Here is a 25,264-nt window from a genome sequence, read left to right on the forward strand (position 1 = left end):
GACAAGAATCCAGGGCCCAGTGAATAATCTGGAATCACCTGAAGCCAAAACACCAGCTTGGATAGTAGATCAACAACAGACCCAAATAAGAACAGAATGCAAGTACAATTAAAAACATTTAATTTTTTTTAAGACAGCTAGAATTGGTTCTGGGATTACTTCTGAACAATTATTACAGAAACACAGGACAAAAGAACCTACCTTCCACTGTAAGGAATGAAACCACTGGTCCCTCAGGTAACTGTTTGCAGCCTGCAATTTAAAAAGAGAGAGCAAAAAATAACATAAATGCAACCATTAGATTCTGCTAATGCTACATATCATTAAATCAAAAACACAAGCCACTCACATGGGCTTTAAAGTCTGGAATGCAGCCCAGGGTTTCATTTGTTTGAACCCATTAACTTTGCATGTCTACTACTGACTCGCTTCAAAGGCTGTCCTTTGACGAACGTGAAGGAGAATTCTCTCTAAAAGCTCTAAGAGGCAGAGAAATGGCTTTGCGACTGATTCACTTTCAAAAGCAGCAAATGAGCGGAGATGTCATTTGCACTACTTTTCATTTCTAAAAAAGAACAGCAGCAGCTATCTATTAGGCAATAGGAAAAGTATGCCGTTCATGCGACAGAATCCAAATATCAATTTCCTCAGCCCTTCGGGACTGGCTTTAGCCTCCTAGAAGGGATGGGTGCTCCCTTCCCCCACCCCATTTGCACCTATTGAACCCTTTGGTTTTTCACCACATTTGTTAATTGCACTTCCAAGTACAGAATTATTCTATTTATTTACTATATCTGTAGTCCACCTCTCTCACTGAGACTCAAGGCAGATTACACACTGTGAGTCGGTACAGTCAATTTCAAAGACATTTCAATAAACAACCGAATAGGGTTAGAAATGAAAACCTCCAGATTTAAAACCAACAGAAATCCAATACAGAACTGAGGAAATGCTGAAACAGAGCGTAAACAATTCTAAGACAAACATATTAAACAACATGTGGTGGTGGAGAGTGCCCTCAAGTCAGAGCTAACGTATGGCGACCCCTGGTGGGGTTTTCATGGCAAGAGACTAACAGAGGTGGTTTGCCATTGCCTGGCTCTGCAACCATGGTCTTTGTTGGAGGGCTCCCATCCAATTACTAAACAAGGCCAACTCTGCTTAGCTTTTGAAATCTGATGAGATCAGGCTTACCTGGGCTACCCGCTTTTACCCTGGGCTAAAAAACCCTCTTGAATACTTCAGTTTTGCATAGTTTCCGGTAAGGCAAGAAAGTGGGAGCTTTCCTGACCATGGACACATGAAGTTGATACTGAATCAGACCATTGGTCCATCAAGGTCTGCTTCCACATCGAGGATTTCCTACGTTTCAGCCACCAAATCTGTTTTATTTTAAACTTGTAAAAAACCCTCCAAAATCAATGTTTACGTTTCCTGGGCAAGGCACTATAGACAGGAGCAGACTCTTGTGTCTGAAGAGTAAATAGCATAATGGGCCAAAGTGCTGGTCAGTTATTCTTTCATGGGTGGAGGACGTCAAGGGGCCAGCCCCTAGCAGAAATTAACATAGTCAGAATGCCCTTGTGAGATAGGTTAGCCTGGGAGACTAACATGTCCCATGGCCTCCACAATGAAAATCAGAGGTTTCCTCAATTCCAAACACAGCTATGCTTTCAAAAGAGCTTCCAATGGTGCTTACTTCCTGAAATTAGCAATTGCAAAACTAAAATCTGGCTGTTACCCTGTAGCCATTTTTAGTCCTTGCCCATAGTACCAAATAATGCACAGAACCTGTCGGGGTTATACCGCAGTGAAGGAGAGACACTCCGAGCTTGGTTTCACCAGAAGATCTTGGCAGTTTGCCAGCTGGACTTGGCTTGGCGCATCTTGGAGCTAGGTCTGGTGTTGAGCAAAGGGGAACTCAGCAGTGTACAAGCCAGAACTGGCTAGAGCCAAAGCTTCTCATTCCAGGCAGGGAAACAGGATCGCTTCTCCAAAGTGGTGGATTGTGCACAGCTCCAAAACGTCTGATAGGTTTTTGGCGGTATAAGGAGAGACAACAGGGAGCCTCTTTGCTCTTTGTGAGGAGCCTCTTAAGACTGGCTGGTGGTATTCTTCAAGGTCCTTTTGTGAACCACTCTGCGCACAATGAGTACAAAAGGCAAGGTCGCCCAGATTCAGACATAAATGCAATCATGTACAAGACATGGATTCTTCTCAATTCCCAGACAAGCAGTCACCATTATGGACTCCCAGGATCAAGAGGATTTGCGGTCCATAGCATTTACATCCATGGGCTTTGGACTACCTGTAGTGGAGGAAGAAGGGGAATGGTGTCTAGCCTACAGGGTTACTGATTCCAGCGCTGCAGGAACAGCGCCCAAGTTCAGGACTGTTGGCAACTCACCAAGAGAATCCCGTAAGTTACAGGCTTTCCGGCAAACTTGCTGCGTTGCTAGAACCTAAGCCCCATCGTACTGCAGTGTCAGCTTTGCAGATGTTTGTATTACTCAAGAGCAGCATGACAACTAGCCTGGGCAGAGAATATACTGTTACAAAACAGAGAGCCACTGTTGCTACAGCACCTTTAGCATAAGCCATCTGAACAATCTCAGTCTTCAAGAGGGTGAATCAGCCGACACAAAGCAGATGTATATGGCCTGCGGATTGATTTTGCTCGGCCAGCAGTTGCTTTGTCACATTTGCTGCAGCAACACCAACCTGGCTGTTTATGCAAGAGGGTAGGTATGTGCTTTGGCAACACAGAGTGTGGTCGTTCTTTGGCAAATGGATATACCCTTAGGCCTAGTCCTGGTTTCTAGATTCCACCTTCTTTTGGGGTTACCATAGGCTTTGCAATATTTTTGGTATGCCTATTCTTATATTTGCTAAAACTGAGTAGAGAAGACTCCAACAGGTAGCTCAGGAGCTACTGATAACTCACTGGCTACAGCAGAGGAACTTGCACGTCTCCTAGAAGACCCAGGAAAAGACTGGGCTCTTTTTTTAAAAAAAAAAAAGAAGAAGAGAGGAAGCAGCAGCAGCAATCATTTTGTAGGATTTTTCTCTGGGCTGCTTAGCTGATATTGTCATTTCTGGCAGTCTTCCTAGCCCATATTCTATTTCTGGGACAAAAGAAAACTTGGACATGCTGGGGCATGGGTGGGGGGAGTAGCCAGGGTATTTTTCATTACTCAGAAGTAGCTTTCACTAAAGAAAAGGCTGGCAACCCTTGAACTGCAGTAAACGTGTTGTGCAATGTTTGTTTTGGGTGTCTTTGGGAGCCAGTTTGGTGTAGGGGTTAAGAGCGGCGGGACTCTAATCTGGAGAACCGGGTTTGATTCCCTACTTCTCCGCTTGAAGCCAGCTGGGTGACCTTGGGTCAGTTACAGCTCCTTGGAGCTCTCTCAGCCCCACCTACATCACAAGGTGATTGAGGATAATCTGAGGTAATTTCGTAGAAAAAGAGCTGGAGAAACTCATTAGCATATGCCACACCCCTTGCCATCGCCAGAAGTGTGTCATTAGCATAACTGATTTGCATATGCCACACCCCCTGACATCACCTATCCTGGCTCTTTTGGACCCAATCCTGGCCATTCAGGGCTGAAATTGGGCCCAAAATGGCAAAAAGGGGCTGAAAATGGCCGAAAAGGGGCCCAAAATGGTCAGGATCGGGCTGCTGCCGAGTGGGAGACCGATCCACCACCCATCAGAGGCCCGATCTGGGCCATTTCGGCCCAAATCCAGGCCAAAACGGGCCCAAAATGGCCAAGAGTCAGATGGGCGGGGCTACCTGACATGTGACGTCTTTGGAGAACTGCCGGAACTGCGTTCCTGTGCGTTCCCCCTTGAAATGAACCCTGAGGATAATAACACACTTTGTAAACCACTCTGGTTGAGCATTAAGAGTTGTCCTGAAGGGAGATATATAAATTGAACGTTGTATTTATTGTTATATGGCAGTGAACAAAGAAAGAGGAAGATGTTAGTGAGACTTCCCCAAAGTGATGCTAGACCAAGAATTCTGCCATTTGTTTCTATTTTTTTAAGACATTTTTATTATGAAACCTGCACTTTTCTTTACAATGAACAGCACTACTTTTCAGAGCAAGAAATAAATCCCTATATTTAGCAAGCTCCCCTCCCCCTGGCTCATTTGTTTGGGTGAGCCCTAGTGAATTTCTAGCTTATCTTGGAAAGGATATTTTTGATGCAAAGGAAGGAAATTCTGAAAGGTGGATATCAGAACTTTAGCCTAAAATAGACTCAGGTGCAAAAACAATGTTTTAAAGAAAGGGTGTACAAATGAAAGGGAAACAAAGTCGCCCACCATTGTGTTTCTAATCTCACCAAACCTTTACTCTAGATTTTCCTTGGAAGATCCCCTTGACAAAAAGAAATTGCCATGTTGTTTTTAAAACAGGCAACCTGCATATTATCTGCAGCCATTGTTATGCTTATCAGGAATTTCTGTCCTGTTTGTTTTTCCTCCTGGGTACACCTGATTGCCAGGAATAGGCTAAAAAAATAGCAACACCACAGGGCAGAACACGGCTGGCCAAATTTGGAACCCACTTTAAGTAAACATTGGACTGAAAACAGCATTTCTGATGGATCTGGCTCCTGAACAGCACGCAAGGAAAAAGAAATGCAGGTAGAACACAACCTGCAACTTGATTTTCTCTTGTCAGTGGATAATATTGTCATGGATGACAGCACAAGTGTGTGTGTATGTGTGTGTGTGGGGGGGGGTGATGTTCATGGAGATTAATCTGTGTTTGCAGGACACGAAGGCTGGGGAAAAGCTCATCCTGGCACATGGGCATAATTTCACAGCCAGGGGTGAAAACATGGGTTGTCTTTGGTATTTTGGTGTCTCATTATTGGCTGAGCTGATGCTGGTGGGCTGTTGCAGACAGAATCCAAGGCCCAGATTGGTTAAGACTAGAAGCGGGCACAAATCGGGAAAATGGCAGTCCATTGTGGTCTGTGGTTTGTCACGTTTAACGAACCGTCATCAACTTACCCGGTTCGTGAACCGGTTTATTTGGTTCATCACTCCCGGAGCTGCAGAAGGTCTGGAGAAAGCTCTCACCTCCATTGCCTAGGTAACAAATTGATCAGTGCCAGGCTGTCTACAGTGATGAACCAAAAAACTAACCATATGAACCGCTCTAAAAATCATAGTGGTTCGTTGCGGTTCATCAGAAATGAGCTCCAACGAACCACTGATTCGCGAACCAAAAAACAGTCCAGTTTGTGACGAACTTTGGTTTGTATTTCGGTTTGTGCCTGTTATGATCTTCACTTTCTTTAGGGTGGATTCTGCTTTAATCTTTCCCTTCACACTCTCTGGGTAGTTAGCTGCCACCAGGAATATTAAATTCCAATATATTTTATTTAAGTTTTCCCTTTTGTAACGTGTTTATGCGTCAGGCTGCTTCGTGGTTCTATGTGGCCCTGAGGATAGGAATGAGAGATAACAATGACTGCTACTCTGGGATATAACAAAACAAAATAAAAGTTTTTTTTTAGAAGCGTATTGGTTACATAAAAGTCGTTCTTAGTTCTAGTTGCTTCATCCAAACTCATTCACACAGATCTCTTGTAAGGCTTCACACACAGTTAGCCTCTTTCTCTAGGCTCTATATTTCTCTCACAGAGAACTCCTCAGACAGCACACAGCTAGCCTGTTTTCTTTTCACTCTCAATTCTTTCTCTCTCAGGCGCACACACAGTTTGCCGGCTTCAAACAGAATGAATATATAGTCTCACAGACACACTCAGTTCAGGCTTCCACTCAGGTTGCCTTTCCCTCACAAATACATGAACACACTCAGGCTGCACACAGCTCGCCTCTCTTGCCCTAACTGAATCTTTTTCTCTCCCTCAGTAACTGAAAACTGCCTTCACTCCGCCCACTCTCTGTCATCAACCAATCATATCACTCACTCATCTCTCTCTTTCACCCCCACTCTTCACCTATCTCACCAAACATTTAAAGACACATGCACCCATTTCTTGAAATCATTACAATGCCCATCTCTAGTTAAGACCTTCAAACACATATGGAGGGAGGACCTGAAAAGGAGCAGTCCCTTCTGTGCAAATGTGCAACCATGAATGAAGTGTGAACATGCAGAGGACAGCATCTTCTTTACACATATACCCATTTGAATCTCCCAATGGGAAGCGGAGATCGGATGCTCAGGATTTGTGAGTTTCAAGTAGGTTAGCAATCATACCATAGAATTTTACCATAGAGTTTCTGGCGACTCCCAGAGCTATCTGCTGTCATTTCCGGGTTGTACCCAGATCAGTGATCAGCAGGAGGCCTGACTGATCAGCAGGAGGCCTGACTTAGAGTTATAACTCTAACAAATTTTTATTAAGCACTTAACATATGCATGCCATATAAGTCAGTATGGGCTACTTCAAAATACAGTGGTCAACTACAGTTTGTTGTACAGAACATATTTCATAGACAGCTACGCATCTGCTTCCCATGTGTTTTCAAGGGCACTACAAAGTAACGGTTTTAATATACAAAGTTATAAGAAATCTGATGGGCTACCTGTTCCCAACCAAACCCGTGCTTTCACCGAGATCATAACCTAAGGCCTTGCTCTGAGCGCTGCTACTTTTGGATGTTAGATTGCATTTAACTATGGCAAAACCTTCCCTTTAACACCTGTCTGGTACTACACACCAAGTTACCACCATCTATTCTTTCACTTTTGATAAGTAATGACATTTTTGTGCATTACTTTGCTGCCTGTGTCTTTAGTTTGAAGGTTTTAACTGATACGGATTGTTTTAATTGCTTTATTTTAGATCGTAACCAGAGTTCAAGTCCCTGTGCTATACAGAAGTTGTTTAAATGAATAAAAAAACAACTGTATTTATTCATTTATCTGTTTCATTTATACCCCATCTTTCTCCTCAATGGGACCAAGGCAGCTTACACCGTTCTCTTATCCTCTATTTTATCCTCCCAACAACCCTGTGAGGTGGCCTATAGGAGTGTGCAATCTGGATTTGAGAAAAAAGCCAGATTTTTGCCCATCCAGCTTTCTCCAATTAAAGCAGAGAATCTGGGATCCGATCCAGGAAGCCAGATCCAGACCCCCAAATGAATCCAGTAAATCTGGGGAAATGTGTCTTCAGTCTCTCACTAGTTCTTTCCTTGGCTTTTCCTGCTTTTTTCCAAGAGGGGAGGGGAAGGAGAAAGGGGGGGAGTGAGTGGCCAATCTGTGCAGGAGCTCTCTTTGTCTGCCTGGTTTCTGTGAGTGACATGGGTTCAATTGGGCTAAGTTGCAACAGTGTCCCTTGCTTCAGTTTGGTTTGGGTGGAATTCTCTGTTTTGACATCATTCTCTGGTTTGATGTTGATCCTCTTGATTCACTATGGTTCTGGGGGAATTCCATTCATTCCCATGCCAACAGTTTGATTCTGTTGGGTTTCCTCTTGCATTTGAAAGTGTGTCTTTCAGCACTGGCAGCTTTGCCTCTGTGTGTTTCTCCCTGAGAGTCCCATAGGAAACAATGGATAATGGCTGGAGCCCATAGAATTGGACTCCAGGGTCGAATCTTCCTGAAACTTGGGTGGTCTTTATAAGACAGTCAGGGGTAGGTTCCCTGCAAATTTGGTGTTCCCAGATAGTTTTCCCCATAAGGAATAATGGTGGAATAAATCTGGGATTCTCTGATCTGTCTCAACTAGATCAGATAATCTTTCCTGGATTTCAGGTATTCTGGATTTTTGGAGGGATCCCTGGAATATAGATCTGAATTTTCCAGATTTTGGGGTGCACATCCCTAGTGTTTTCTACTGAGTTCATTTGCTTATCAAGTACTAAATCCACACCTCATTCTGTGCTATCATGGTGTGTTTGTATGTATTTATGTGCCATCAAGTTGCTTCTGACTTACTGCAACCCTATGAATTAACGGCCTCCAAAATGACCTATCATTAACAGATTTGCTAAGATCTTACAAGCTGGTGGTCATGGCTTCCTTTATTGAGTGATTTGGGGTTTTGCTCTTTTCCTACTGCCTTCCACCTTTCCTGGCATTATTGTCTTGCCCAATGAGTCTTGTCTTCTCATGATGTAACCAAAGTATGATACTTTCATTTTAGCTTCCAGTGCTGTTATTGCACTATAGCGACTATATTATGTTGTCTGCACAGAAAAATCCTTTTACGAAACAACCATTATAGCGCATCAATGAATGCATGGATGCAGCCCAAGCCAGTCCCATATGCACTGACTGGCAGCCGCTCTCTAGCATCTCCAGTAGAAGTCTTTCATATCACTTGCATATCGAGATTCTTTTAACTAGAGATGCCAGGAATTGAACCTGGGACCTTCTGCATACACGCCACTGAGCCACAGCCTCACCCTGATGTTATCATCTTTGGGTGTCGTTTCACTTGCAGTGCTTTACTATAAGGTCCGAAGCAGCCCTTCCAAGAGCAAAGGCTACTTCCACATACAGAAGGCAACCAACACTGTGCAATCTAAAAACAAAGATTTATAGGTCTCTTTATCAGCCTGCATGTTGCTAACTTTTTCTGTCCCAGTTTTCTTATGGAGAATTTAGAACTACAACTTATTTTTAAACAAAGTGTTAAAGGAAAGCATTAGACAAACACAAAATTCGGCTGCGAGCTTGCAGTTGGACATTCGCCCAACTTCACCTTTTTCTTTTGGCAGAAAAGCAGAATAAAACACTTTGCAACCTTTTCCTAACACAACTTTTGTCTAATTACCTTCTTTATTGTATCCTGACTTTAAATATAGCTTTTTCAACTGAAATCCCCAAATAATTGGTTTCTATTTTAGCGCACTACCTCTGGGCTTGTCAAACACTGGGACTGAATCCAACAGAACCCGCTTGCAAGGGAAATCCATTCTTCTGTTCCATCCATAGCCAGTCACGCATTATGAATCCAGACGCAACAGCTCCTACTGAAAACGTACAGGAGCAATTATGTGTGAGCTGGGATGCCCGGTATTTTGCATGACCGCAAGTGCAGCTTTACTTAGGCCCTTCTAGCAAGGTCCAACACAAACACATCATGGGAGCCCAGAGTCCATTCAATGCCATTATCAGTTCTGTTGAAACAACATTATGATTCCAGATCGTCAAGAGGAAAACAACATGCAAGCAAATCATACTCCATTTCCCACGAATGTTATTAATTTGCTTTGCAGAACCAAAAAAACAAAACAAAACAAAACAAAACATGGCAGGCCGGAGCAGATAAAAATCTGCATGGCCTGCCAAGCTCCCTTTATGTTTGCGGAGGAACTTTAGATTCAGGGTTGGGTTACCATTTTTAAATAGCTCTTTTTTTAAAAAAAATTGTTAGGACAGAAAACGAGAATTCAGTGGAATAAGAAATTCAAAAAGAAATCTAGTGGTACAGTACAATCTGAGTATTACATTATGTAATTTTTTTGAAACTATATCTACCTAAAATATATGCTACATATGATTAAGTAAGGGATGGTACTTTTGAAACTACTTTTATTGTCTGCTTTTAGCCTCAAAACCTTTTGATGAGACTCGTGAAAAAAATGTTTTGTGCTGTTTTTATGCTCTGGCTGGGTTTTTAAATAGTTTGTTCCTCTTTTAACAGTTTTATGGTGTTCTATGTTTTTATCGTGCTTTACGCTGCAAGTTCCCTCCAGCAGGTTCTCTGGAGAGGCAGCAAAGACATTTTTAAAACAACAGTAATTCTGGACGGAATTCTGCACAGGCTGAGAGTCTGAGAACTTGATTACGACCGACATTTTTAAAGGCATTAATGAGATTTTCAGAGTTACTGCTCTTTGTTTTAATGCAGTAGATTTCCATCCCTGTTTGGGGGTAGCCTGGTTTTCCTCAGAAGCATATCAGAGGTTCCACAAAAAGATAATCAGTGATGGGGGACAAAGTTCCCTGTAACGCAAGTGGTCCTCCATTATCAGTCTTCCCCTGCAATGTGCAATCATCATAGGGTAGTATCAGGAACCTCAGGTGGGTCGCAACCCTCTCTGCAGCTGGCACTGGTTTTTTTTGTTTTGTTTTGCTGCTGCTGCATGCATATACAGCATACATATACATCGTTCACATGCATATACAGCAACAGCAGCCTGGTTCCTGTTCATCTTAGCATGCCCTGGATGGTAAAAACAAGATCACTCGGTGATAGAGAGGATTTTTCCGTGATGCAGATCCTTGGCTTGTTCCTCATTATTGCATGCTTCCTGGTGCTCAGTCTCCATTTCCTGTCTTGGTCTCTCTTGGTTTGCTGCTGGCCTTCACGCTGATAAAAACATAATACAGCCCCCCCCACTTCCTGTCATGTGACTCTGATGCCTTGTATTTGCAGCTCAGAAGATCCCAGGCCTGAAAAGGCTGAAGACAACAGTTCTTGGGTCTCTCCACAGTAATACAGGGCAATGCTGAGGCTCAACAGGCCTGGGAACTGTCCCATGTGAAAGCAAGCACGCATCTAGGAACATTCCCAACAAGCTAGCACTCTTTAGTCGATAAGATGACATGGAATGAAATACAGGTATAGGTAGAATGCCTGCAAATCTCTACCTTAATACACGGCTTACATACATGGCGGGGTTTGCACCTGCATGTCACTTTGGATCATTTAAAACCAAAACAAAACATAGAAACAACTTACAGACAGATAGGTATACTAATCAGGGGACAGAAAATCTGATCTTGTGAAATCAACATGGGTAATAGAATAAGAGGGTTTGAGTCCAGCCAACAAGATTTTTAAGGTACAAGCTTTTCAGATACAGATGTATCTGAAGAAGGGAGCTTTGACTCTCTAAAGCTTGTACCCTGAAAATCTTGTTGGTCTCTAAGGTGCCATTGGACTCAGTTCTACTGCAGACCAACATGGCTAACTACCTGAAACTATCTGGAACACAGGAAATAAAACAATGTATGGATGCACCCTTCAATGCACACATCAGAGCTGTGACTTTAAAATTTTATAGTCAACATGTCTTATCCTTACCCAGGGCTTTTTTTTCAGCTGGAACATGGCGGAATGGAGTTCCGGCACATCTTGAAAATGGTCACATGGTCGGTGGCCCCACCCCCTGATCTCCAAACAGAGGGGAGATTGGTGATCAGGGGGCGGGGCCACCGGCCATGTGATCATTTTCGCCGAGGGCGATTTAAGCTTTTAAAAACTCCCCCCCCCATTCCAGCTGACCCAAAGTGACATCATTGCATGGTCCTGGGAACGTGTGCGCACTCTGTGCATGCGCATGTGGTAATAGGGGCACCACCTCCTGCCAGGAGTTGCCCCCTGTGCTAGCAACCCATTGAGTTCCACCACCTATTTTCCCAGAAAAAAGCCCTATCCTTACCACATATAATATTCTCTCCCACTATTCTCTGAGCTCTTGAAAGTTTACTGGAATGTCTGATAATCTGTTTCTGACTCCCAATAATAGTAGCAACCTCAACGATACCCAAAGCTTTTGAATGTTACCCTCCCTGCACAGCACAAATCGGTTACGAAGCTGATACTGTGACCATCTGTCTGTCTGCACACATGCTCGGATTCAGCAAACAGAGAACTAGAATGATTAATCAGCAGAGAGAACAGAATTGCTTTTTCATGTTTACCGTACCTGGAGCAAGACGGTACCCCCAGGGATCGTGAGCTGTAAACAATACTTAGGGGCGTTTTCCCAAGAGAGCAACTGCACATCTTCAATGGAGCTATAAGAAATCGAGTTTTCCATGTACCCAGTTGGCTGCAAAATAAAACAAAGAGAGAAATAAAAACAATTAGATGATTTATCGTAAAAATCCCAACAAGGATGATGCAACTATTCAGAACTAGTTCCTCAAACCCATGCAAATGAAACAGGAAAGTCTTTATGAAGTAATCCTACTATTTAATATTCCTGGGGAATAAACTGTATATACCCAACACTTCTTCAAAAATTCAAATTAAGGAAATCTGAATTCTGCATCTATATAATATGCCAGTTGAGCAAACATATACGATTCCCCTGATTTTGCATAACTTATGCCACATTTTGTGCTTTTTTTTTTTTGCATTATTATTGTTTTGCGAATAACAGAAAAAGGCAGAGACAGAAACTTGACTTTTTTTAAAATGAAAGTTGAAATTTCATGGAGCTAAATTTCTTCCCTGGCAGTGGCAGCAGACAGCTCAGACTGGGCTGCACAGCCCATGATACAAGATAACTGAGCCTTCCATCTTCCACTTTAGCATGCAAACACCAAACTAAAAAAGTACAGATAGCTGTCGTTCAAGAAGGGGCTTTAGGAAAGAAGAGAGCCATGAACAGGGAAGCCCTCAGATCAAACCTTCTCTCAGTCATCAATTCCTTAGATGGCCCGGAAAAGCTACAAGTACACTGGCCTACCTCATAAGGCTGTTGATAAGAGTTGCCAAACGAAGTGAAGCAATTCAAATACAAAACGAATATTATGCATACACGCGAAAAAAAGAAAGACTTATGTATACCACTAATATGTGCTAAGACGGATCGATTAAAACAGTGTGTGTGTGTGTGTTTGTGTCTGTACACATACATCGTAAAGTTACAACTGACTTATGGCAACCCCAGCAAGGGGCTTTCAAGGCAAGTGAGAAGGTGTTATGCCAGTGCCTTTTTCTGCAGTCTTTCCTTGGTGGTCACCTATCCAAGTCCCGACCCTGCTTAACTTCCCAGATCTGACAAGATCGGGCTATACCATGTTGCCTTCCCTCCTCAAACAGTACAACCAGGGCTTTTTTTCAGCGGGAACACGGTGGAATGGAGTTCTGGCACCTCTTGAAAGCGGGCACATGGCCGGTGGCCCCGCCCGCTGATCTCCAGACAGAGGGGAGTTTAGATCGCTCTCCGCACCACTCAGCATGGAGGGCATTCTAAACTCCCCTCTGTCTGGAGATCAGCGGGCGGGGCCACTGGCCATGTGACTTTTTGCCGAGGGCGATTTAAACTTTTAAAAACTCCTCCTTTGTTCCAGCTGACCCAAAGTGACATCATTGTGCGGTCCTGAGTTCCACCACTGAGTTCCACTACCTCTTTTCCCAGAAAAAAAACCCCTGAGTACAACATTTACCAAATCTATATGCCGTCCCTGCATAAGATGAGGGGGGGAAATAGTTTTTAGACTCATAAAGGAAACTTGCAGCTAACCGTGCCAGGTTTTTTGGGGTGGTGGTGGTGATGTTTATTTGGGAACAGTGACCCAGCCACACATGTGTCCCGTACATATTGCCCGCTGGATTCTTTCCCTCATGTTTTTGTTCCACTGTCACAAAGCAGCTGGGATCAAGCACTCCTCTGACATCTGAACATTAAACCTGTCAGCAACTCTTAGGCCTCCAAAGAGGAATCCTACCCATTTTGGCAGAGCTCAGTATTTGTGTACACACGCGCGCACACACACCAACGGCTTCAAGATTTATATTATAAAACTAAGGCAGAGAGCCAGCAGCAAGCTACAGATTTTCTACTTCCACCCAAACATCCACTTCTCCGAAGAGGTTTCTCTGATATCCTTCCAAGCAGGTGCAAGGATTAAAAAAAATGAAAAAATAAAAATCAGGTTAGAGTTGAACTTTGGTTTTCATAAGCAGGGGTCGGTGCTAGGATGTGTAAACCGTTGCTAAGAAATTCAGACGCCTTCCTGAGTCCCGCAAGCCAATGTACACGACAGGGTATTAACTGGTAAATTCTATGCAAACAGAGTCACACTGCTGCCAGTTGCTGGGAAATCTCTCCCCATCCCTGAAGGGTGAGCAAATCTCCCAGAGCCAACATCCAAACCAATACTGTAGCTTGGTTTGCTCTGACCTGGGAGGCTGGACTCTGTTTCAGAAGTGCAGGAGGATTAAGTGGTAGAAGAGACACCACTGCTAAAGACTGGAGGCAGTAGACTCCAACTTTAAATGTTGCCTCACATTAACTCCATGCAAAATAGAAGAATAAAAAGTTCTTAGGATGCTGTGCTGCCACGATGCTTGCAGGAAGCTTTTAAAGAAAGGTTCCAAAATGTGAACTTTTGGTATTGCCGTCCTTCAACATTCTAGCTGCCTCGTCCTCTTGCATGCATGTTTGAAACCGGGCCTTTCCCAGTATTCCAAGGGGTGACCCACACAACACGTTTTGTTCTAGTTGTTCCTCAATCCCTATCTTCCGGGCAGTTTCCTTATAGGACTGCATTTCTCAGCTAAAAAGACCGAAGGCATGTTAAAGCCTAATAACATCTATTTTAGTATGAATTTTGTGAGTCAACGTTCTGTCCCTTCAGATACATGGAAAAGAAATTATTTGACAAGGACAGAAGAATGGAACCCTTTGGGGCTGAATAGAGACATAGGAATCTTATCTCACTACACATGCTAATTTCTGCTCTTTACATCCCGACTCACTTCTTTGCTTTACCCTTCCCACCTCCTCACTGGGATATAAAGGCTCAGGGATCTTCTCCTTGTATCTGAAGAAGGGAGCTGAAAATCTTGTTGGTCTCTAAGGTGCCACTGGACTCAAATCCAAAAATCTCCAAATAATTTCCTCTTCACATATCAGAAGAAGTGAGACTTGACACATGAAAGCTCATATTGAAATAAAAGTGGTTAGTCTTTAAGGTGCCATTGGACATTTGTTTTATTTCGCCGCAACAGACTAATCAGAGCTACCGCTCTTCAGTTATGTACATAGCAGGTCACTGTTTTTCTGTTTCAGAAACAGACACCTGCCCCTTTAAGGCGGAAAATCAACACCTCAAGAGAACTTAACTGAGAGCAGAACCACAAGTGACAAAAGGCACAGACTGGACACTTGTCAGCTTCCCTCAAGTTTTGATGGGAAATGTAGGCAGCTCGGCGGAATGTTGGACAAGTGACAGTTGAAAAGTCCGTTGGACAGCAGGCGGAGAGCCAAGCTGCAAGACCAGGACGCCTACATTTCCCATCAAAACTTGAGGGAAGCTGACAAGTGTCCAATCTGTGCCTTTTGTCACTTGTGGTTCTGCTCATAGAATCTCAGGGCTGGAAGGCAGGAACCTTCGGCCGCCCACCTCATCTCAGTCTCACGGAGCAGTTCTGCTGCTCCAGTGATCCTGCAGACCAAACGGAGCAATAAATAAGTTTGCTTCTGGCTTCCCTTCAGCCTGTCCCGGAACAGAGAGAAGGTTTGAAACTGTGTTCTGCCCCCTCAATGCAGCCAAGGGGGCCATGAGGGGAAGATGCAGGTACAGTCCCTTTGCACTGTACTTTGGAAAGAGGGGGGGGAGACACATGGTGTTTGGGATACACAGAAGCTTCCTTCTGCTTCGTGGGTGGTCCCTGTTTGCTTGCTTCAGGACAGCAGCACAGGCCACCCACTTTATGAGAGGATGTGTTTTGTCACTTTTTCAGAAACTGCAAGTCATTGGGATGTCTTGTGATAAGTCATACCTTCCAACATTTTCCAGATAAGAAAACAGATACACCCCAACTCTCACATCAAGGATCGCTGTCTGAACTGCACCCCATTACAAATGGCTCATCTCTAGCAGTGGTAACTTAACCTAGATGTAGTATTTTCCTAACTTACACTGGATCTGGTTGTTCTTATTGCTGCATCTCAAACACATCCAAAAGCACTTACTATCTTGGTAGGCAATTGGGGAGGGGCAGCAATGGCTCGTCATTTTGTGCCTGCGTGGCAGTGGCATAGCAAGGGGGGGCAAGAGGGGCGGTCACTCTGGGCACATAATTTTGGGGAGGTGCCGTGGGGCACCACGCCAAGGACAGCCTGCGCTCTACGGGAGGCCACCCACAGTGCCCTGGCCACCTGCTGCACTGAATGGGTGGCCAGCTCGCTAGGTGCTGAGATGGCTGTCCTGCAGCTGAGGAGCATGCCAAGCAGGTGGCGGCACGGGCAGCTGCCGTGGAGGGCTGCCTGATGGGGGCAAGGAGGCGAGCGGCCCGAATCATGGGAGCACTCCCATGCCCTGTGTGATGACGTCACTTTCAGTCACGCAGTCTCAGGAGTGTGTGTGCGCTTTGTGCATGTGCGCTTGTAGAACCTGGGAATTGCCCTGGACACTCCAAACCCATGCTACGCCGCTGCCGCATGGTTGCAATTATGTACACGCACAGAATATGGGGAAACGGAATGGTTTCCAATTGGCAAAGGTGTCAGACAAGGATGCATATTATCTCCCTACCTGTTCAACCTCTATACAGAGAATATCATAAGGAAAGCTGGATTAGATCTAGAAGAAGGTGGAGTGAAAATTGGTGGAAGGAACATTAACAATTTGAGAGAGCAGATGACACCACATTACTGGCAGAAAATAGTGAAGACCTGAAACCACTGATGAAGGTTAAAGGAGAAAGCGCCAAAGCAGGATTACATCTGAACATCAAGAAGACAAAAGTAATGACTCCTGAGGAGTTACACAATTTTAAATTGACAATAAGGAAATTGAAATCGTCCAAGGTTTTCTATTCCTTGGCTTAATCATCAACCAACAGGGAGACTGCAACGAAGAAATCAGAAGGAGATTGAGGCTTTGAAGAGCAGTTGTGAGGAAGCTAGATAAGATTCTTAAAGATAAAGATGTCTCTCTGTGGACCAAGATCAAGATAATCCAAACAATGGTATTCCCCATTACGATGTATGGATGTGAAAGTTGAACAGTGAAGAAAGCTGATGGGAAGAAAATGGAGTCATTTGAAATGTGGTGCTGGAGGAGAGTTCTGCAGCTACCATGGACGGCCAAAAAGACAAATAAGTGGGTACTAGATCAAGTCAAGCCTGAATTCTCCCCAGAAGCTAAAATGACAAAACTGAAGCTATTGTACTTTCGTCACATTCTGAGAAGACAAGATTCTCTAGAAAAATCAATAATGCTAGGAAAAGGAGAAGTCAGTAGGAAAAGAGGAAGACCTAAATCTAGATGGCTTGACTCAATAAAAAAAGCCACAGGTCCTCCAGTTTGCAAGATCTGAGCAAGTCTGTTAATGATAGGGTATTTTGGAGATCTTTCATTCATAGGGTTGCCATAGGTCAGAGGTAACTTGATGGCACATAATACACACAATGCATTCCATCACCCAAATACTTAATTTGACATCTGGGAGACAGCTGAAAACTAAAGAATCCCAGGGACATGAATAGAAAACAAACAGGACCTTTTAAAAGCATCTTTCCCTCGCCTCCTTTCCAAAGGCTAAAACAGGGGGGCGGGGAATGGACAAGGTGCTTTATCTAGGTTTGGTGCTAGAAAACAAAGACATTAACTCTGTTATACAGAGGGAGTATACAGTTGTGTGTACACCAGATGTCAGCTTCCTGGCTACTGCAGAAGCAGCTTGCAATCTGAAATATATTTTACACTGCCCATTTCAAGGGGGAGATATAGAGAACGGTCAATAGACATAAACTTTTATAATACTCATCAAAATTGTTATGGAAAAGACCCAAACAAAGAAATGATGGTGGGCCCCTGGGAAATCAGAAACCCATAATGCAATGGAAAAAGGCAATGTTTCTGTCTCTCCAGGAAGACAGAGAGCAACCCTAAGCAGGTCTATGCAGAAGTAAGCCCCATTTTAGTCAACGGGGCTGACTTCCAGGAAAGCTTTCTCAGGATGGCAACCACAACCTTGGAACCCAGCATTCCAGTGGCTGGGAAGATTCTGGCATAGAAAGCTATAATGGACTCATTTTCCTTGGAATGCCAATACACTAACTGCCTTAAAATAATTAATGTTCAACCTTTACAGCTGTTGTAAATTGCACATATCTACATTTCCTACTGGACATATCCCCATTTCCTTTTGCTAACTAATTTGGGCTGGGGGTGCAAACCCAGTAGTGCAAACACTTCCTCTTAAATTGTACATCTTAAATAGCCCTTCTTTGTGTTAAAAATTCCACTTCCCAGGTTGCTAATCAAAAACTCCTTTTCCTTGCTCCCTTAAAACAAAGGCCTTGAGATGCAGGAAGCTTGATAACTTTTTGTGTCTTCGTTGAATCACAATATTATTCCCTGCTTGCCACTGGAGTCCCAGTGGTTTTGCCGGAGACCGTACGTCATAAGCTACTTAATAGAGAGCAATTATTGTGTTCTCACAGGAAAGCCAAAAGGCAAGATCCTTTGGTGATCAACATTATGCAAAACAGAAAGAACAGATGGAAACAGTGAGATTTGGGGTCTACTTTGCTCGGCAGAGAACTAAAAACATACTTTGAAAAAGTAGAAAGTATTCAGAAGTAGTAAATATAGTGCATAAGAGAGAACTCAAGATTCCTACCCCCTCCTTCTAGTGAATACCGTGAACTGTACACTCCTTATCTTCAAACACGAATGTAGTAATTGGAGACTACCAGCTGTTTGACATTGGTTTATACTCCCTCGTTTCACCTTCTGCCCTGGTTTTTCTACTTGCAAGGCACTTTTAACTTAGGGAAATAAACTTCGTCAGTAGTGTGAAGTGGTTGCAACTCACTTTATCTACCACTTCATTTTCCTGCACATGTGGACCAGGCCCCAGTGAGTAACTGGATAAGTGAGAATTGTGCCATCCCATGCTATTTTTATTGTATTTTTGCAAGTAAAAGCATTCGAGACTTTTTGTTTAAAAATACAAGGTGAAAATTCAGTAAGGGACCTACAATATGCAGGGGCAGGGGGAGGCACTCAAAGGGCACAGCACGGGGCTATGTAGTGCCCATTGGTACAGCACGGGGCTATGTAGTGCCCATGGGTACAGCACGGAGCTATGTAGTGCCTATTCGTCTGCTGTCCCACGTATGGGTTGCAGCACATTATCCGTCTCCTTCCCTCCCCCTGATGGGTAGGAATCTGGAATTGACCCCATCTTGGGACAGTTAGTATCTGTTGTTGATTTTATGATGAACTGTTGTTTTATGTGCAGAGGAATTAGCCGTGTTAGTCTGTGGTAGCAAAATCAAAAATTTATGAATTGTTTTAATATTTGTATTATATTTTTAGAACTGCTGTACCTTGCCCTGAGCCCGCTTCTGGGAAGGGTGAGTTAGAAATGTAACTGATGATGATGATGATGATGATGATGATGATGATGATGATGATGATGATGATGATGATGATGATGATGATGATGGGGTCACCCAATAACAACAGCGTTGAAAATGAGGAAGCAAAATTGCTGGGAACAGCAGGCAACGTCAGTGAAATGAGGCATGATAGTAAATTGTATTTGTTTGCTTAATTTATACACCTCCTTTCTTCCCAAAGGGGCTCAAAGTGGTTTACATTATTCTCTTCTCCACATGATCCTCACAACAGCCCTATAAGGTGGGTTAGGCTGAGAATGTGTGGCTGGCCAAGGTCACCCAGCGAGCTTCCATGGTAGCACAGGTATTCCAACCTGGGTCTCCCAGATCTTAGCCCAACACCTTAGCCACGACACCACACCATGATTGATGGCCCAACTGTTTCAGGTCAAAAGCTCTTGCTTCTCCCTTGTGCGAATGAATCTTCAAAAGTCTTTATTTATGTGCAAATGTCTCTTTCCTCATGCTGAATCCTTCCTGTTGAGCATTGACACTTTTAATACATTGTGTCAACCGCTTGCATATACACAGCATAAAATGGCTTTAACGTGGCATAAAAGAAATAAATTAATTGGGTATACCAGCAACAAAGTCCTATGAATGAAAATAGCTTTACGTGGGTAGCCATGTTGTTCTATAGTAGAAGAGTAATATTCGGGTCCAGTAGCATCTTAAAGACCAACAAGATTTTCAGGGCATGAGCTTTTGAGAGTGCTGTGACTCTCGAACGTTCATACCCTGGAAATCTAGTTGGTCTTTAAGGTGCTTCTGGACCTGAATCTTGCCCATAAAGGATCCCATAAATAAAAATCCATACAAATTCAAATAGCATATCTGCACACCCATAAATGAACTTGTGCAATGAATTCGAGAAGTTCTGTAAGGACTAAAACAAGCTGTCCTGGTGTTGTGCAATTTCATCCTCAAGGGAGGCTAGTATGGCCAGTGACATGACTACAATAATACAAAGCAAGAAATCTACCCACTGAGCCCATTCCTTGGTTTTCACTGAAAAAAATATTCCCTGGTCCCACTGAAAGAAAACGTAGAGAAAAAACTCTTGCCACAACTCTAACAAATACAAGGAGGACAACTACTTGGTGAAGTAATGGACTTCTACTGAAGGAGGAACCCTGAAAGATAATTGTAACGGCTCTACCACTCCTGTGTGTTTGCTCAGTAACAATGAGTTGTCTCCCCGTGCCAGGAAAACAGTTCAGGCTGAAGGAAAATCTGTGGCCTGAGTCACCGGTTCCTTTTAATGCACAAGCTACTTGTGGTGCTCAGGTACAGCGATGTCAGTCAGCATGAATCACCTGCTGCTTGATAAACAAGCAATCCGAGCACTGAAAAGTGATTGTGTTGTTCTTTTTAAGGAGGCGCAGCACATGGGGGAAAGCAGCTGTCGAGAGATCCAGCCTTCAGTCTCACATTAATTCATTCGCTATCAGCAATTTAAGCCTCAGGCTTCAGGAAAGGGGAAGCCCTGGGTGGTCTTCTTTTCCATGAGGATCGCCCCCACTGACATCCCTAGGGAGAGGAGGGGACTTATCAGGGGGGGGGGGGGTGATGCCCCAGAGTCCGTTAATCAAAGTTGCTGTTTCCTGCAGGGGAAGCAATCTTCAGAGTCTCTGGAGAACAGTTTCAATTCCAGAAGGTTGGCAACCCACCCCCCTCCCGCAAGGTATCTTTCGACATCCAGCAGAGTATGCATTTGGCAATTTGTGGCAAGACGGTGAAATCTATGCAGCAGCCAAAGCAGCGCATCCGTCACAAGCAGCTGTGCACGAAGGACTTAACTATGTGAAGCAACTGCCAAAGAGATGCAACTTGGGATAATGAATTTTGGAATTAAAAAAAAAACACAATAATGCTTCCACTGATAACTTCAGTTCGGGATTTTTTTTTGTCAAGCCCTTTAATTAAATATTTCCTGTCAGTTATTCGTTTTGTTAAAAGAAATGCTACCACATTCACCAGTGTCAAAAACATTTATAAATATCTGACATATAAATAATGGTTGCTTTCAGGCCAACCAGGTATCTTGGGGCCAGACAGCCGCATGCCAAAAGATTTCAAAAATTAGAGACTTGGAGGATCAAGTCCGTTCGAAAGGAAAGGAATGTTGAGAGACTCGAGCAGAACAGCCGATCTTGCTCCAGGGCTTCTGAGAAGTGGCAGCACAGAATCCTATCTGCCTGTTTCCATGGAAAATTGAATAAAGAGGACACAAGTCAACAGGACATCGGTTCTTAAATGAGTCCTCCAGCCCAGCAGCCACCAAATGTTCCAGTCGTAAGACCCACCTTTAATCCCACCATGCAATTAAAAAAAATTGTATTATTTTTAGTTTGTTTATATCCATCCATCAATTTCTCTCTCTCTCCCTCTCTCTCTCAGAGCCAAACTACAAGTGACGTCTTACACAGGTTGGACACTAGTCGGCTTCCCTCAAGTTTTGATGGGAAATGTAGGCATCCTGGTCTTGCAGCTGTAATGGAGAGCCAAGCTGTAAAACCAGGGCGCCTACATTTCCCATCAAAACTTGAGGGAAGCCGACTAGTGTCCAACCTGTGTAAGATGTCACTTGTAGTTTGGCTCTCAGTCTGTAGTTTGGCCCTCTCCTTTTTGTCTCACTGGAGGTGATTAAGTATTTCTAAGCCACTTTTTTGGGCTGCAAGGACCGCAAAGTGGGTTCCAATAAAATAAAATAAAACCGCCATCTTCCGTCACTTCAAACCTAACTGAGAAGGAGGAAGAGAAGATGACCACCCAAGACATATATCCAAAGAGTAATAAAAAACATGAAAAGACAGAGGGCAAACTGTCCGTTCAGTAGTGCATCATTTATTTTACAGCCAAACCCTTCCCAAACAAAAGCATTTTCACCAGACTTTTTAAAAGGGAAAGAGAAGAGCCCATGCAACTTTCAATGAGAAAATACATATAAAAAGGCCACACGAGTCCCTGCTATCCCCAACCCAGCTACCACGTAATATTTGACAGCTCCAAGAGCAACAAAAGGAAGCAGCAGCAGTGCTGGCTCTAGGCAGGCACAGCGTCCTGGGCAGCCTTCCACATTTGGGTGTGTATGTGTGGGGGGGGGAAAAACTCCTAAATCCGGACTGTTTTTCTCCGGGGCTAATGATGAGTTGTGATCAACCAGCTGAATGCCAGTGCTCAACACACCCTTGGTATGTGGTATGTACCACACAGGAAGTACATTTTCTAGACACCACTGTACAAATACATGACGGAAGCTTAAAAACCACCTTAAACAGAAAACCTACCCATTGGCAAATATATTTACATGCCTCTTCATCCTCCTAAACACACCAAATAATCATCATCCTAAACACACCAAATAATCCATCGTCTACAGCCAAATTGTATGTTACAGCTGCATCTGTTCCGATCTAAGGAAAAAAGGGGCAAATGGTGCAAAGGGAAGAGTCTTTAACAATGACATAACCCCTACGTGTTTTGCAGAATTTTGTCAGGGGGATCTTCCAAATTCCTTCTAGCAGGGGTTTTTTTCTGGGAAAAGATGTGGTGGAACGCTGGGTGGCCAGCACGGGGGCAACTCCTGGCAGGAGATGCTGCCCCCAGTACCAGATGTGTGCACACAAAGTGTGCGCACGCTCCCAGGACCGCACAATGATGTCACTTTGGGTCAGCTGGAACAAGGGGGGAGTTTTTTAAAGTTTAAATCACCCTTGGCGAAAATGGTCACTTGGTCAGTTAATTAAAAAATTAGACCAATACTCCTATGACCAAATTTTAATGACTGGAGACTTTAATGGATTTGTTAATCTGCAGTTAGACAGACAGTCAAAGTCAGCTCAAACGAAAACAGGGAAGTTACCAAAATCTTTTTTTGAGCTGACAGGGCAAGAAAATTTGGAAGATATATGGAGAAAATGGAATCCTAAAATAAAAGATTTTACGTTTTATTCTGCAAGCCATCAGTCCTTTTCAAGAATTGGTATGATTTGGGCAACCAAGGATATAAGTTTATTGACAAAGAAAATAGAGATGATGCCAAAGGTGAGTTCAGATCATAATCCAATAATGTGGAAAGCCTCGAAGGGACACAAAAAATTTAGGTGGAGACTAAATGAAGATCTTCAGAGTCAAGAGAACACAGGGGGCAACTCCTGGCAGGAGATGCTGCCCCCGGTACCAGATGTGTGCGCACAAAGTGTGCACACGCTCCCAGGACCGCACAATGATGTCACTTTGGGTCAGCTGGAACAAGGGGGGAGTTTTTTAAAGTTTAAATCACCCTTGGCGAAAATGGTCACATGGTCGGTGGCCCCGCCCCCTGATCTCCAGACAGAGGGGAGCTGAGATTGCCCTCCACACCACTCAGCATGGAGGGCAATCTCAACTCCCCTCTGTCTGGAGATCAGGGGGCGGGGCCACCGACCATGTGACCATTTTCAAGAGGTGCCAGAACTCCGTTCCACCGCGTTCCAGCTGAAAAAAAGCCCTGCCTTCTAGTATCATAACCATGTATGCACTTTAGCAAAGATTTTCACCTGCAGGATCTACTACAGATATTTCTGGAATTGCAATACCCACCTGATTAATAAGGAAACAGATTGACAAAGCCAGAATGATACCAAGGGATAACCTGCTATAAAATAGGCCCAAATGAAACAAAACAGAATGGCACTGGTGGTCACATATAGCTCTAAGCTCAAACAAGTTTAATACATTGTTAATCATTTGCAACCTATGCTGGACTATACTCTTCTCTCACAAGCATCGGGAGACAAACTTTTCTTGCCCACAGACATCTCCCTAACCTTAACTTCTCGTTTGCAATAATGTACTTCCTAACAAAACACCGACTCTGGGAACAGGGATTGCAATGAACCAAGATTCCAACTCTGTCCCCATATTCACTCCGACAACACAGTCACTGGACCTAACAACACCAGTTAAATCATCTCGCGTTCATTCCCTTCCTCATCTTCTAATGTTATATATGCCATCACGTGTCAGCGATGCCCTTCCATGCTCTGCATTGGACAAACAGGTCCATCCCTATGCAAAAGAATAAATGGACATAATGACATTAAAAATCACAACACTCAAAAACCAGTGGGAGAACCTTTTAATCTTCCAGGACATTCCATTGCTGACCTAAAAGTCAGTGTCCTCAAACAAAGAAGCTTCAAGGGCAAATTACTGCCCTTAGTAGAATAACAAGCAAACCCAACTCATTCTCTGTCCTCCTCAGCTGTCATCGTCTCATCAGGCAGCTCTTGGGTATGAAATCATGCAATTGTAAAATTAATTCCCGCTGTGCAGCCAACATCACCAAGGAGACAACCCCAAAGGAACTTCCCACAGCCACTTTTGTTGTTTGTTACCTATTCAATAAAATATGACCGTGCTTTCCAACATGGCGTCCACCGTATTTCCTGGTGCCTCCTCGTTTCTTCCACAAAGCAAAAAGGAAACCATGACTTTTCTCAACTTCTCTGGAATAGGAGATACGTCGGAAGGAGGCACCCTCTTCTGCTCTTTCAGAGCACAGCTCTTGCCTTAGAACTTCTCAACCTTGCCTTAGAACTTGCCAACCTTTTATAATCGGGCCTAGTCTGCATGGCAACCATTTTGTTACGGTGTCCACTACCTGTGCCTAAAATCTGCCGATACGTTCAACACAGTCAGGGACTCCTGAGCTAAGATTTCACAGGTGTTAGACAGTGGTGGATCGTACTGCCATATTTTTGTAAAATAATTGTATTCTCATGCACATAGCACAACAATGTGAGCCAGGATTACCCAGGGCCATACTCTGCTGACCCACAGGTAGCAATTTCTTTGCAGGAGACCTAACCTCTTCCATGTATGTGATACAAGAATGATTATTAATTACTTTATATTTTCAAGCTGTCATCAAGATGACCAAGATCATATAGGGGGGAAATGTTTCTGGGATATAGTGATATCACACTTCTCTATTTAATATTCATTCACTTACAAAAGGGATGAACTGTAAAAAGAGCCAATTCAACTTTAAAAAAATTCTCACAGCACAGTACAGACCGTGCTACCAACAAGATTTATGAATTTACAATCACTTTGAAGCCAAGAATCTCAATTAGTCAAAACATGGCAAGCGGAACAGAACTGTCCATCACT

At 43.6% G+C, this 25,264-nt stretch overlaps 1 protein-coding gene across 4 annotated transcripts in view; it reads right to left on the minus strand.

Moving 5' to 3' along the window:
• The window catches only part of CMIP (c-Maf inducing protein), a 216,633-nt gene that overhangs the window by 84,749 nt on the left and 106,620 nt on the right, over positions 1–25,264 (minus strand). For all 4 annotated transcript variants that reach the window (XM_055000397.1, XM_055000400.1, XM_055000399.1 and 1 more), the window contains exons 2-3: positions 11,660–11,785; positions 202–252 (exon numbers count right to left, since the gene is read on the minus strand). In XM_055000397.1, coding sequence (XP_054856372.1) covers positions 202–252; positions 11,660–11,785 — 177 coding nt within the window. The remainder of the gene's footprint in view (positions 1–201; positions 253–11,659; positions 11,786–25,264) is intronic.

The sequence above is a fragment of the Eublepharis macularius genome, chromosome 16 (genome assembly GCF_028583425.1).
Source record: "Eublepharis macularius isolate TG4126 chromosome 16, MPM_Emac_v1.0, whole genome shotgun sequence".
Classification (NCBI taxonomy): Eukaryota; Metazoa; Chordata; class Lepidosauria; order Squamata; family Eublepharidae; genus Eublepharis; species Eublepharis macularius.